This window comes from Otolemur garnettii, unplaced genomic scaffold, assembly GCF_000181295.1.
Source record: "Otolemur garnettii isolate 467f Iridium unplaced genomic scaffold, OtoGar3 scaffold00071, whole genome shotgun sequence".
NCBI lineage: Eukaryota > Metazoa > Chordata > Mammalia > Primates > Galagidae > Otolemur > Otolemur garnettii.
This window is the reverse complement of record NW_003852466.1, coordinates 7620602-7635853: the sequence shown is the minus strand read 5'-3', so window position 1 is coordinate 7635853 and position 15252 is coordinate 7620602. Positions and strand designations below refer to the sequence as shown.

Here is a 15252-nt window from a genome sequence, read left to right as displayed (position 1 = left end):
GACTCTCACTCTGTTTCCCTGGGTAGAGTGTCATGGTGTCAAAGCTCACAGCAACCTCAAACTCTTAGGCTCAAGTGATCCTCCTGCCTCAGCTTCTTGAGTAGCTAGGACTACAAGTGCCTGCCATAATGTCTGGCTAGTTTTGCTATTTTTAGTAGAGATGGGGGTCTCTCTCTTGTTCAGGCTGTTCTCGAACTCCTGAGCTCAAGCAATCCACCTGCCTTGGCCTCCCAGAATGCTAGGTTTATAGGCGTAAGCCACCATGCCTAGTTAAGCATGTTTTGAGGGTTGAGAAAGTCTCTCCTTACTTATCTTCAAGGCAACTCTTGAGATGCCTCAGTTTAAAAACCCACTATTCTGAGCAATAACTAAGAAGTGACAACTATCGATTTGGAATGAAATGGTACTTGCTGTTGCCCATACTCAGCTGGGCACTGCTTCCAGAGAAAGAAAATAATAATAATAAATAATGACCAGAACAGCCTAAAATTGTATAACTTATCCAGAGAAATGAACCATATCTTGCTATTGAAGATAAGATTGATCATCCCTTTTAAGAACATATTAAACTTTATTTAGGTTTTTTAAAAGATTAAGGAGTTCTTATTTATTTATTTTTTAAAATTTTAATTTATTAATGTTACTTTTATTGATTTTGGGGGAGCGGGGTAGAGACAGAGTCTCACTTTATTGCCCTCGGTAGAGTGCTGTGGCATCACACTGCTCACAACAACCTCCAACTCCGGGGCCTAAGTGATTCTCTTGCCTCGGCCTCTTGAGTAGCTGGGACTACAGGCACCCACCATGACGCCTGGCCACTTTTTGTTGCAGTTTGGCCGGGGCTGGGTTTGAACCCACCACCCTCGGTATATGGGGCCGGCGCCCTACCCCCTGAGCCACAGGCACTGCCCAGGAGTTCTTATTTTTATTATAAATGAAGATGTAGACTAAAAGAAAAATTATGTGAATGCAGTTGTAAACCTATGTGAGAGTATGATGTACAATTAGATATTCCTCTGGATGTAAGTGTGGTGCTTTTTGAGTATGAAAGGCAAAATTCATTTATTCATAAATATTTGCCACATATCTATAGTGTATAGGTGTTAGGAATACAGCAATCATCAAAACTGATTAAAATCTGCCCAATAGAGCTTATATTCTACTAGGAATACTACACAAAACATATGCTATGTGATGTCTGGGACAGGCAACTCTTCTAAAACATTTTGAAAAATTAATGACTGACAGTATAATCACTACTGAATATGCAATATTTGTTGTTGAGTTGAGGTACAAAAAAGAAAGCAGATGTCTCACTACCAAGGTAATTTATTTTTAAGAAACTCAATTCTGAAGTGTATTTCAAATTTTTCTCAAATACTGAACATAAGCCTTAAACTGTTCCTATTTTCTTATAAACTGTGATTACTGGAATTTCAAAACCGAAGCAACTGCTTTATTAAAACATCTATGAGTGACTGTAAAATGGGCTGTTCAAGTAATTAATTAAATTCACAGGTTAAAGCAAAGGTATAAGATCATACAAGGTCTCTTGCCTTTCAGTTACAGTCACTTAAAGATAGAATTCATGACAAGATATAATGTACTAAAATCATGCATATTTGTGATACATGTTAATCTTCAGAAGACTTATGAAGCTAAGCAATAATTTTTAATGCGCCGGCTGAATTAAGAATCATAGCTAAGATTACAAACACATATAATCATGGAATCCTAAGAAATTAATGGTTTTATTAATAAACAGAAAGGGTGGCACTGAATTTATTGATTTTTTTAAAAAAGAGTCTTAGGACAACAGTTCATTTGGTCTTATTCACAGTCACTTTGGGGGGAAGGGGAACATACCCTATTTTATTGCCCAGGCTGGAGGGCAGTGGCCAGAACCTGGGCTCAAGCAATCCTTCTTCTGCCTCCTGAGTAGCAAGGAATACAGGCTTGTACCACCCACATCCAGCTAATTTTTTTTCATTTTTTTTGTAGGGACAGGGTCTTGTCTCAAGCAATCTTTCTGCCTTGGCCTCTCCAAGTGTTGAGATTACAGATATGAGCCACCACATTGGCCAGATCTATAGATTAAGTCTCACCAAGACATATTCAACTTTACACTAAGAAGAAAGTCTGAATTTAGTCACAGGTGATAGGTAACTGTGACCTGACTTCAGTATTCTGAGAATCGACAGTATACAATAACCAATGTGGATCAACAAAACTACTATAAACAAATCAATCAAAGCACGCACTATTCTATTAGTCTATCTTCCTAATGAAATAGAAGGCAAATAATTTACAAATACTAAGAATAATTTATCAAGGAAAAAAACATACCAGTCTTTGATTTAACCGTTTATTTTCTTCTTCTTTCAGTTGCAATGTCTAGAGGTAGAAAAAGAGACCCAAACTTTACTCTTGTGCTATTCAAATAAATCCAAACACAGTGATTGTTAGAAAGTTCTCATTGTCAAATTAACGTTCAATTCTAGTAGTATGAAAGGTAAATGGGGATTATTTTCTATGAATCTATTCCAACTGTTTAATTATTTACTGGCTTAAATGAGAACCAGAATAATTTTACATATATTTACATGTTAATCTACAAGGTATGTCAAATTTTACTGTGCATTACAAACATCTGTGAAATGTACAAATAAGCGGTAAATACAGTATTTGAGATCTATCCTCAAAGACTTTGTTAGTAGATCTCATCTAACGGAAGAAATCTACATTTAGAACACACATCTTAGGTTATTGTGAGGTAGGCAATTATAAAATCCTTTAATAACAAAAGACCATATACTTTATTTGAACAAAAATTGTACAATTCTGACACTGGATTTTTACCAATTAATCTTTTAAGAACAGAAGACAAATGCTGAAAATCTTAAAGGCCTAAAAAAGAAAAACTTATCTATGAATAAAATTTGTCAAATGTGTATAAAATTCGATCTTATGGGAAGTACAATTAGAGAGAAGTTCCTTATTGCCATTTTTTGTTCATTTCAATTACTCATTATTAAAGAGGTAACTCCCTCAGTATGCTTATATTTTTGTCCATTTGTAAAAGATATATAATACTTCATTTTTGAAAAGAATATATAAACTTATGCTTATATTATTTTAAAAAAATTCTGAACTGTTACTAAAGAACATTATTTTATTCATTTATTGTATTAAAACTACGGACCTGTTCCTCTGACACAGACTTGACTCACTGGGAAGTTATGACAAATGAGCAGAGTAAACACCATGGTAATTTACTAGGATCACAAAAAGACAAACTTCTCAAAACATTAACCACAAAATAAGTTAATCATTAAAAGATTTAATTTATACGGAAGTAGAGATAGTCCATTATATGTTTTCAGAATAAAGTTTATTTAACTGCATCCCCAAAGTGAACACATTATACATGGTACTTCAAGAAGAGAATTTACTTACCCGTTCTAACAGCATTATCCTCTGTTTTTCTTCAGACAGCATATGAATATTTTCTCTAAAGGTAACAGAATAATTCATTTTAACTTCAGTCCTTTGAAATTCTTTTTTTAGAGACAGTCTTACTTTATCGCCCTTGGTAGAGTGCTGTAGCATCACAGCTCACAGCAACCTCGAACTCCTGGGCTTAGGCGATTCTCTTGCCTCAGCCTCCTGAGTTGCTGGGACTACAGGCGTCCACCACAATGCCTGGCTTTTTTTTGTTGTAGTTTGTCCGGAGTCAGGTTGGAACCTGCCACCCTCTGTATGTGGGGCCTGCGCTCTACGCACTGAGCCACAGGTGCTGCCCAATCCTTTGAAATTCTTAATTAACATTCTTCAATAAGATTTTGAAAATTTTAATATTAATATTGATCACTTTGTTATTTAAGGGTTTGTACTAAATTTTCAAAAGCAGTCTACTTAAGTAAGGACATAATTTCAATACTGTATATTCTCTGTAGGAGACCTACACCTATAAACCTTTTCAAATGATAAGCAAGATTTTGTGCGTGCACTCATCTAAGGATAGTATCTTTAAATTTTCTATTGCTCCCCAGGGATTAAGAACTACTTTTCTTCCTATGTGTAAGTAAATTCATGTTACTGACAAAGTTGTAACTGTTGAGTGACTTCATTAAGATTTCAATGGATATTTACTCAGTGGCCGCAATTTATGTGCTGGACACCATGCCACATGAATTTACCCACCACACTAAAATATCCAAAAAATAATTAGAAAAGAAAAAAATGCTCTAATATTTAAAAACAAGAAATATTGTTCATGTTTTTAAATTCTTCTATAGGTATAACCCCCAATTTTATATATATATATACACACACACACACACATATAAAAGGTTTTATTTTAGGTACAGGCTAGGCAACCCATATATATATATGTGTGTGTGTGTGTGTGTGTATATATAGTTCCAATTATATATATAATTGGTAAACCAGCCTGGGCAACATAGTGAGACCATAGCTCACACTTATTATATTTTAAGCAAGTTGATACAGGTAGGGAATTGTGGCTTCTTCTAAATGTTCATTCTTTAGGAAGAGACTTTGTCTACTTTAAGATTATGAAGATTTACTCCTATAAGAGTTCAATAATTTTAGGTTTTATATTTAAACCTATGATCTATTTTAGGTTAGCGTATATGTATGGTGTGGAAAGGGTTCAACTTTATTCTTTTGTCTATGGATATCTGGCTATCCCATCCCAGCACCATTTGTTGAAAAGACTGTATTTCTCACACTGAGTTGTCTCAGTACCACTGATCATAATGTTCAACATGCATAAAATATAAAGGCTCATTTCTGATCTCTCAATTTTTTTTCTTTTTGAGACAGGGCCTTACTTTGTTGACCAAGTTAGAGTGCACTGGCCTCATCACAGCTCTTGCAAACTCAAACTCCTGGGCTCAAGAGATCCTCCTGCCTCTACCTCCAAAGTAGTTGGGAGTATACTGACACATGCCATTATACCCACCCTGACAACTTTTTGAATAATCTTACTGAACCAGTTCATTAGTTACAATAGGTTTTTTATAAAATCCCCAGGACTTGCTATATATAAGATCATGTTATATATATTAAAAGAGTTCATTTCTTTCTTTCCAATTTCTTTCCTAACTACCCTTGCTAAAAGCTCCAAGTACAATGTTGACTGCCAGTGACAAAAACTGAACATCTGTTTAGATTTTGGGGGAAAAGTGTTCATCTTTTACCACTGAATATGACATCAATCGTGGGTTTTCACAGATGGCTTTTTTCAGGTGGAAGAAGTTTACTTCATTCCTTGAGTGTTTCCATCATGAAAAACTACTGTATTTTGTCAATTACTTTTTGTTCATCTATTGAGATGATCATGTTTTTTGGGTCCTTTTATTCTAGTGATATGGTTATTATATAACTTAATTTTCAGATTTTAACCCCAACTTGAATTCCTAAAATTAAGCCATTGATATTTCTTTTGTATGTTACTAGATTTGATTTGTTAGTACTTTGCTACAAATATTTGTGTTCATAGTTGTAAAAGAGATATATATATATATTTTTTTTGTGATATAATTGTCTGACTTGGTATAGTGTATGACACTGGCCTCATAAAATGAGTTGGGTAGAATTCTATTCTATTCTGGTAGAGACTCTGAAGCTATGGCGATGATTATTTAGAAATGTGGAATTCTTTCGTCTTTTAGTTGTGAAAAATAGTAATTACCAGTTTTTTTGCTGTCTATGCTGTATTAAAGTTTCAAATTTCACTGTAACATTATTCTTTTCAAATTGCTTCCCTATCCTGATTTGAGAATAACCTTGCATTTTCTTTTTTTTTTTGAGACAGAGCCTCAAGCTATCCCCCTGGGTAGAGTACTATGGCATCACAGCTCACAGCAACCTCCAACTCCTGGGCTCAAGCGAGTCTCCTGCTTCAGCCTCCCAAGTAGCTGGGACTACAGGCGCCTGCCACAACACCCGGCCATTTTTTGGTTGCAGCCACCATTGTTGTTTGGCAGCCCGGTCTGGATTCGAACCTGCCACCTTAGGTGTCTGCGGCTGGCGCCGTAGCTGCTTGAGCCACAGGCGCCAAGCCAACCTTGCATTTTCTTTAAAAGATTGAAGTTAAAAAAAAATTTAGTCTTTACTGTATATATTTGTTTTTACATATAATATAAAATATGTATTACTCCCCACCAATTACTGTTACGTTCTGAGGAGTCGATCTTTTATCAAAATGTTTTAAAATGCCATATAAAGATTTTCACACATGCCTGGATTTGTTACCTGATTATCAGTTCTACTGACCTACATGACAATATATTGAATTAAATACTATACATACTAACAATGTATTGAGTTCAATATATTGAATTAAATACTATCTATATGGTTTAAGACTGTACCTCAACACCTGGCAAGATAAATCTATCCTCTCTGATCTTTATTTGGAAATGTAACTCATTATTTTTTTACACTTTCTTCTGTATGAATTTTACGATAAAACATCAATTTTTACCTAATATATTGTTAGAATTTTAATTGGGCATAGAACAAATAACTGAAATCTGAAGAGAAAAATGATACCTTCTTAACATTGTTATTTCCAACTTTCTTTCTGTGTTTTTGGGTCTCTTCATATCGTTAATAAAGTTTTATAGTTTTCTCCAAAAGGTCTTACAAATTTTTAAAAATTACTAACGAATTATTCCTCTAAACTTTTAGTAGGATCTTTTATACATATTTAAACCAGTTTCTGGCTGGCAAATATGCAAACTATGCATTTCTGAAAATATCTGTGACCAACATTCTCTGCTAGTCCTTCTTTAGACTGTCTTTCTCAGTTTTTATTGTTATTCATTTGTGTCTTGCTGAATAAGTACGGTGACAGCTGGGATTCTTTAGGCTTTTTCTACATTTATAGAAAATACATCTAAATGTTTTAACATTAAATATATTTGTTACAAGTCTCATGTACTTATCAAATAAAAAGAAGCTCCCACATATTCCTAGATTGAATGAGTTCATTTTTCTTATTTTTTATTTTTTTTGGAGACAAGAATCTTACCCTGTCACTCTCAGTAGAGTGCCATGGTATCATAGTTCACAGCAACCTAAAATTCTTGGGCTCAAGCCATCCTCTTGCCTAAGCCTCCCAAGTAGCTGGGACTACAGGCACTTGCCACTATGCTCAGGGTCTCACTCTTATTCAAGCTGGTTTCAAACTCCTGAGTTCAAGCAATCCACCCACCTTGGCCTCCCTGAGTGCTAGGATTATAGGTGTGAGGTACCATGCCCAGGCATTGCTAAGGGCTTATGAAAATATTACTATTCTAAATGTATGTTCACTGAATTTGATTAACTGGCATTGGTGCTCCTATTGAGATCATTATATTATCTTTCTCAAATAACCAGTGAATAAATATGGTTATATTTAGAGACCGTCTACTGTTCGGCTATTTCTTTGGCATTTATGAAATGCTCCATTCGTTCATGATGACTATGTCATCTAAAAAATCATGGCATTTGATATTCTAGAATTGTCTTTAGCCTTCTTTATATCTATAATTCACAAGATTAACTTATATTCTCTGAAATTGTTAAAACCCTCTTTGTGGTTATGTCCCTCTTTTCATTTCACATACATACCATCTATTTATCTGAATATCTACTAAACAGCTTTCCTTTTATGTGGCTCGTTTACTTTATTTTTATATAAACGTACTAAGGCTACATAGTTCTCTCAAAGTACTCTTGATTATAGCTCCATTTTGGATATTTCAGTTCTAAATAACAACTTCCACTTTGATATACAAACCTACTTATGATCTCACTCTCATGTGCAATCTAAAAAAGCTGATCTCAAGGTAGTGGGGAATAGAATAGTGGTTAGCAGAGATTCAGCAAGTAGTGATGAGAAGAGATTGGTCAACAGGTCCAAAGTTACCACAGATAGGAGGACTATGTCCTGGAGTCCCATCACACAGGTTACTAAACTACAGTTAATAATAATGTACTGTACATCTCAACATAACTAGAAGAGAGGATTTTAAACGTTCTCCCCACAAAGAAATAACAAACGTTTCAGGCTACATTTCTGTTAACTACACTGATTTGATTACTAAACAATGTGTATGTAGTACAAAAATATGCACAAGTATGTGTCAATTAAAAAGAAAAGTACATAAATCCCCACATGTAAGTATCTATGTATAGGCAGCAATCCTGCTAACACATACATCTGTGTCTAGGATTCGCATTTCCAGATGTATGGCCTCGTATTTTTGTTGTTAACATGATTATTTGCTATTTTGAGACTTCCTTTGTGATTTGGCATCTAGTTGACTTTCTATTACATTAAAGTTGCATTATTTTATTTCTCTATTCCTTTATTTATTTTTACTTCATTGTTTCCCGTGATAGACTGGTGTTTCCTGCAAAAGACCAGTGTTCTACTCTGTGGGTCCTGAAAACTATCATTCTAGTCTTAATCTATTTTGACTCATATAGTTAATCAAAGTCACATTGTAAAGTACCAGTTAACAACTAATCACGTTTTTGTGAACTGGGTCCTCTCTAAGTATGAAATTTCCTTTAATTTTATAAAGCCTCTTGTTTTCAAATTTCTTATATATATTAATATTTTGCCTGTTGTTTGCCTTATATATCTTTTGTAATCACATTATGACAAATTTTCTGTATCATTTTGCTTCAGGTACCTTCCCTATATGTAGAATGCAGTTCGATGTATTTTTTTCTAAGAGTTTTTCACATGTGCCTAGAAAAGTTCTATCATTTCTGTTTTCTAATAACCATCATCTCTTAATATGTTTGTGTCTTATCTTTTTGAATTATACTTAATGTTATATTAAATTTATTTTTAATTGGGTGATGCCTATGGCTCAGTAGGTAGGATGCCTGCCCCATATATTGACGGTGGCAGGTTTGAACCTGGCCCCGACCAAACTGCAACAAAAAAAGGTGGCCGTTGTGGTGGGTGCCTATAGTCTCAGCTACTCGGGAGGCTAAGGCAAGAGAATCGCCTAAGCCCAGGAGTTGGGGCTGCTGTGAGCTGTGATGCCATGCCACTCTACCAAGGGCAATAAAGTGAGACTCTGGCTCAAAAAAAAAAAAATTAATTTATATTCTTGAGCCAGTTTCTAATACTTTCCATTGAACTACACAGAAACATAAACATATTTTATTTTTCAAAAAAGCTTCCCTGCCTTTCCCTACGAAAATGAAATATTCATTACAAGTAGTAACTCCTTTTTCTTCTTAGTAACAGATCTCAAAACTTAAACATTCCTTTTAAGTAAGAACGGCTCAACATTACTATAGTAATTTTTATCCTGACAGCCTGGGAAAATTTTGTTGCACACATAGACCCTAAGTTGATCATCCAAGGGACTATAACAAACTGGTCAACCTACACAGAGGTGGTCAATATAAGGAACTAGGTCTACTGTGCTGATATGTACATGTGGTACATGTCTGGTCTGTTAAAATTAGGGCAATTTAAGGATGATGACAATGTAGGGAGGTGGTCAGCTAATATAATTCTACTGTACTATGTGTAGTATGAAAATATCCTAAAATGACTCATTTCTCAAATTTTGAGATTAAAGAATTAAAAAGCTCAACTTTTAGATACGCGGGTTATGGACAACCAGTAATGTTAAAAATATTTCTGTTCTTCAGAGCTTTATCATTTACTAAACTGTACTAATGGCGTTCTAAGCCTGAAATAACACAGTGAAGACAGACATACTTACTGTACAGACATCATGCTCGTCTCCATTGCTGAATCTACTCTTCCCTCATCTGTTGTTTCCACCGCTGATCTGTCTGTTTCACCTGGAAGTTCAGGTGCACAAGCTCCATAAAGTTCTGGGGCTGTAGCTACATAAGGTGAAGGAACAAAACTGCTACTACGTAACTTACTGACTTCTTCTTCAAGCTTTTTCTTTTCTTCAAGCAAACGAGCTCGATCTTCAGAAAGTGACTCTATCAAATCTGAAAAATCCCCAAATTGAAATAAACATTATATATTGAAAAAACTTTTTTTTTTTTTTTTTTAAAGAGAGTCTCATTTTGTGTCCCTTGGTAGAGTGCTGTGGCTTCATAGCTCACAGAAACCCCTACCTCTTGGGCTTAGGAGATTCTCTTGCCTCAGCCTCCTGAGTAGCTGGGACTACAGGTGCCCACAACAATGCCTGGCTATTTTTTTGTTGCAGTTTGGCCAGGGCCAGGTTCGAACCCACCACCCTCGGTATATGGGGCTGGTGCCCTACCCACTGAGCCACAGATGCTGCCCTTGAAAAAACATTCTGCATAAGTAAAAAGAAATTATACATATTATATTATAAAACATTGCTAACCTTTATCCCGTTCTTGCTGCTGCATCGTACTTTTCAATTTATCACTAAGATCATTTATTATGTTTTCTTTTCTCATTTTCTCTCTTGTTAAAACAGTGTTAAAATTGGTCTAAAACAAAGAAAAACAATGACTGAAATTATGTGTAGTAGACAGAGCTGAAAGAATAAACTTGCAAATATTTTTTTCTATGGTGTATTTGCATATGGATAATGATATTTATGAATATTTTTAAAAATAAAAATGCTATGTATACTATGGGAAAGGCTTTATTTTTAAGGTTGCAATTTAATATTAAAAAAATTCTATTTTTTCATTATTGTCCATATAATTACTGTCAGAGATTCTGACATTTCAAAGAATTGTAACAATTAACAACCTAAGATTGCTGTTACACACCTGACTTTTTCTTTGAGTAATCATCTGCCTCTGAAACCTTTTGGTCTTTAGCTAAATCTCAACTACCACAGCTGACATTTTAGATATGACTTTATCCTATTTAAATCTCTTATTTGGGTATTTGTAATGCCTACTGGAATTCTGACTTGTATTGGCTAGACTTGTTATTTTTTGACTTGAACTTTTACAAATGTTCTTACTACAAAGCTCACATATCCAAATTCTGCATGAATCTCATGAGATTATTTGATAATTTTAACTGAACAGTTTATGAAATTTTTTTGAATTTGTTAAAAATTTCATTTGTAATATTTCATTAAGAAGAGCCTCCTAAAATGTAGTTCTCTGGTCCCTGAATTAAAGAATAATGCCAATAATGAGAAGAACAGGAAGATTTAAGAGGAAAAGAGTATGGCAATTTTGGATTAAAATCCAACTAATTCATTAAATGTAATTTCAAGCCAGAAACCATACAGCAAGATCCCTCATAAAGTAGAATTTATAATATGTCATTTTTAAAAGCTGTTTCATTATACACTAAGTTCTATATAGAAAACTAATGTTTGTAAAAGCATATTAACCATTGTTATTATTTTTTTCATTGTTCAGACAGATGACTCAATTGTGTTACCCTTGGGAAAGTACTGTAGCATCATAGCTTACAGCAACCTCAAACTCCTGGGCTCAAGTGATTCTCGTCTCAGATTTTCTGTTTTTTGTTTTTTTTTTGGAGACAGCTTCACTATGTCACCCTTGGTAGAAGTGCCGTGGCATCACAGCTCACAGCAACCTCAAACTCCTAGGCTTAAGTGATTCTCCTGCCTCAGCCTCACAAGTAGCTGGGTCTACAGGCGCTCGCCACAATGGCAGGCTATTTTTTTGTTGCAGTTGTCATTGTTGCTTTAGCTGACCTGGGCTAGGTTCAAACCCGCCAGCCTTGGTGTATGTGGCTGGCGCCGTATCCTCTGAGTGTCACTGAGCACAGCAGGGTGCCGTCAGTTTTTCTATTTTTAGTAGAGACCGGGGTCTCACTCTTGGTCAGGCTGGTCTCGAACTCCTGAGCTCAAGCAATACACCCATCTTGGCCTTCCAGAGTGCTAGGATTATAGGCGTGAGCCACCACTTCCAGCCCTTAACCACTGTTTTTATGACCTTTGCTATTAGTATAATTTAACACGGATTTTTTAGGAATATTATCATGTTTATAATAGGTATATTAATATAGAAAAGGTTAGTTAAGGCTGGGCATGGTGGCTCACATCTGTAATCCTAACACTTTAGGAGGTTAAGATGGGAGGATCATTTGAGGCCAGGAGTTCAAGATCAGCATGAGTAAGAGCAAGACCTCATCTCTATAAAAAATAGAAAAGCAAGTAGTTGAGTATGATAGCCTGTAGAAGACTGAGGTGCAGGGTTGTTTGAGCCCAGTCCAAGGCTGCTGTGAGCTATGACAGAGTCACTGCACACTAGCAGGAAGAACACAGGGAGACTCTATCTCAAAAAAAAAAAAAAGGTCTGCTTAAGATAAGTACCAACTAAACCCTAACCCCAAAATCATCTGCTTCAGCTAGGTACAAATTACATAACGTAAACATAACCTAACACACAAACTTTTGAAAATGTGAGTTATCTTGCAAGTTATCTGCCTTACGTCTCTTAGTCTCGTTTTACAAATATTTAAAAAGGGCATTCAAATGTGAAGAACTTAGATAGTTGTTAATGTTTTGTTGTGGTTTTAATCAGTTAATTATATCCCCTACTTCATTTTTGAAATCTGAAACTGTATAGATGCTTATAGAGCAGCATACAGAGAGACAATGAAAAAGAGAGAAAGAACAATTATATAGAGAATCATACAAAAGAATCCACAAATTCATATTCTTCACAGAGATGTCATTATGAACTCTTCACTAATAATTCTTAGGTAAAACTCTTGGCTACTCTCTCTCCCTAAACACCTATCTTCCTGGCTTTGAAGATACCATGCACTTCATTTTTTTAGTTGTCCTTATTTGCCTTTTCTAGGGTCCCCCTTTTTTCCCTCAGCCTTAAAATTTAAAGTTCTTAATGGGTCTGAACAATACTTCTTTTTTTGTTGTTTTTTGATTTATATTTATTCAAATTCTAAAAAGATACTAATTAAAACATTTCAGGAAAACATACCACGTAACGTTAAATGTATACATTAACGTAAAAAGCAGTTTCAGAAAGATATTCATTAAAATGAAACAAGTACGGTCAATTGCACCCTGGAAATAGCAGGAGCCACCCACACCCATCACTGCCAGCCTTGCAGTCCTCCAATTTTTCTCCATATTCCAGTGGGCAATCTTCATCAAGGGTATATCCACTTATATCATTCTTTTATTTTTCTCATTAGCTGTTGTACTTTAGGTGAAGTAGAAGCTCCCTACAAGATCCCTTCATGATCTAACTTACTTTATAAGCACAACCTCTTATCACTGACCAACAATGAATCTGTAAATTAATGAAGTTCAACAATATTGCAATCCTAGTCTACCACCAGACTATCATATGGCTAAGTATTACAGAAAGAATGTTTGAGAAATTTCTTTTGATCAGCATGTAAATTAGGATAACACAATTTAGAGAATTTTAGGGCTTACGGTGGTGATTTTCAGTCAGTGTGCCACTGGTGTGCTGTGAGAGGATCTTAGGTGTGCCATGAAAATTTTTAAAGAGTATCAATTAAATTATATTCAAAATAAGTTCAAAGCAAGGTAAGTTAGTTTCTCTTTTATATTTTGTTTTTTTTCGAGACAGTCTCACTTTGTTAACCTTGGTAGAGAGTGCCCAGGCATCACAGCAACCTTAAACTCTTGGGCTCAAGCGATTCTCTTGCTTTAGCCTCCTGAGTAGCTGGGACTACAGGCGCCAGCCACAACCCCTGGCTATTTTTTACAAAGGGGGTCTCGCTCGAGCTCAGGCTGGTCTTGAACTCATGAGCTCAGGCAATCCAATCTACATTGGCCTCCCAAAGTGCTGGTATTATAGGCATGAACCACCATGCCCTATTTAGTCTATTTTTTGATCACCATAATTTGTTTATTTTGTTTGTTGAGATGGAGTCTCACTATGTCATCCTCAATAGAGTGCTGTGGAGTCACAGCTCACAGTAACCTCCAACTCTTGGGCTTAAGCTATTCTCTTGCCTCAGCCTCCCAAGTAGCTGGGACTACAGGCACCTGCCACAGCACCCAGTATTTTTTTGTTGCAGTTGTCTTTATTGCTTTTAGCTGACCCCAGCCAGGTTCAAACCCCTCAGCCTTGGTGTATGTGGCTGGCGCCCTACCCACTGAGCGACAGGTGCCGCCCTCAGGATCACCATAATTTAAGTGTGCTGTGAAAGTTTAACTATAGGTTTGAATGTGCCATAAGATAAAAAAGGTTGAAAAACATTGGCTTAGGGTAAAAAATTTTAAATTTAAAAATCATCTATGTGGTAGTGTAAGCACCATCATTTTATAGAAAACTAATCTTATGGTTGGGTGTGGTGACTCATGCCTGTGATCCTAGCAACTCTGGGAGGCTGAGCTGGGTGGATTGCTTAAGCTTTTGAGTTCAAGACCAGCCTGAGTAAAAGCAAGACCCAGTCTCTACTAAAATAGAAAAACTGACTCAAGAGGATCACTTCAGTCCAAGAGTTGGAGACTGATGTGAGCTATGATGCCACCAGAGACAGCTTGAGACACTATCTCAGAAAAAAGAAAACAAAAAGAAAACTAATCTTAGTTCTAAAGAAGTTTAAATGATCTACCCAAATTCACACAGGTAGTGAAGAATCAGAAACAGAATTCTTATTTCCTAATCTCTTACCTACAACTGTATCATTTTGAAGCACCTGATATGGCCCAGTGACAGAATCAATATTAAAAATTTATTTAAAAATAATTTTTTTTATCATGAAAAAGATATTTAATATTAACAAGGTCAACATAAAAAACCCCATAGCTAAGATATAAGAAACTCTCAGCTACACGGGAAGTTCTATTTGTTAATTCACATCTACCTTCTTTAGATTTCAATGCAACAGGGAAAGAGGTACATACCTGCTGTTCAGCAATCAGAGATGTTCGAACATTTTGCATTTCTTCATTCTTTCTTTTTTCTTGTTCTTCAAGTTGTTCTAGAAACTTAGCTTTTTCTTCTTGAAGCTTTTCTTGAAGTTCAGCAACTAAGCTTGAAGAATCTTCTCTGGCAGATTCAATGGCAGAACTTAAAAATTAAATAGAGTATTACAGTTTTTTTTTAATTACACAATCACAAATGTACCAACTTTAGGCTATTTATCTGCCTTAAGCCTTATATAGTGTGAAAGATATTGGTGTGAATCTTTGCTCTAAAAAGTAAAGGAAAAAAAATTTTTTTTTTTTTTTTTTTTGAGACAGAGCCTCAAGCTGTCCTCCTGGGTAGAGTGCTATGGCATCACAGCTCACAGCAACCTCCAACTCCTGGGCT

General features: G+C 35.5%; 1 protein-coding gene across 6 annotated transcripts in view; it reads right to left on the bottom strand.

The window, feature by feature from the left end:
* RB1CC1 (RB1 inducible coiled-coil 1) overlaps positions 1-15252 on the bottom strand; it is a 101197-nt gene that overhangs the window by 8015 nt on the left and 77930 nt on the right. For 5 of the 6 annotated variants that reach the window (XM_023515398.1, XM_023515400.1, XM_003793702.3 and 2 more), the window contains exons 16-20: positions 14844-15009; positions 10377-10485; positions 9771-10011; positions 3457-3511; positions 2347-2394 (exon numbers count right to left, since the gene is read on the bottom strand). In XM_023515398.1, coding sequence (XP_023371166.1) covers positions 2347-2394; positions 3457-3511; positions 9771-10011; positions 10377-10485; positions 14844-15009 — 619 coding nt within the window. The remainder of the gene's footprint in view (positions 1-2346; positions 2395-3456; positions 3512-9770; positions 10012-10376; positions 10486-14843; positions 15010-15252) is intronic. The other variant, XM_023515401.1, reaches the window with a different exon arrangement.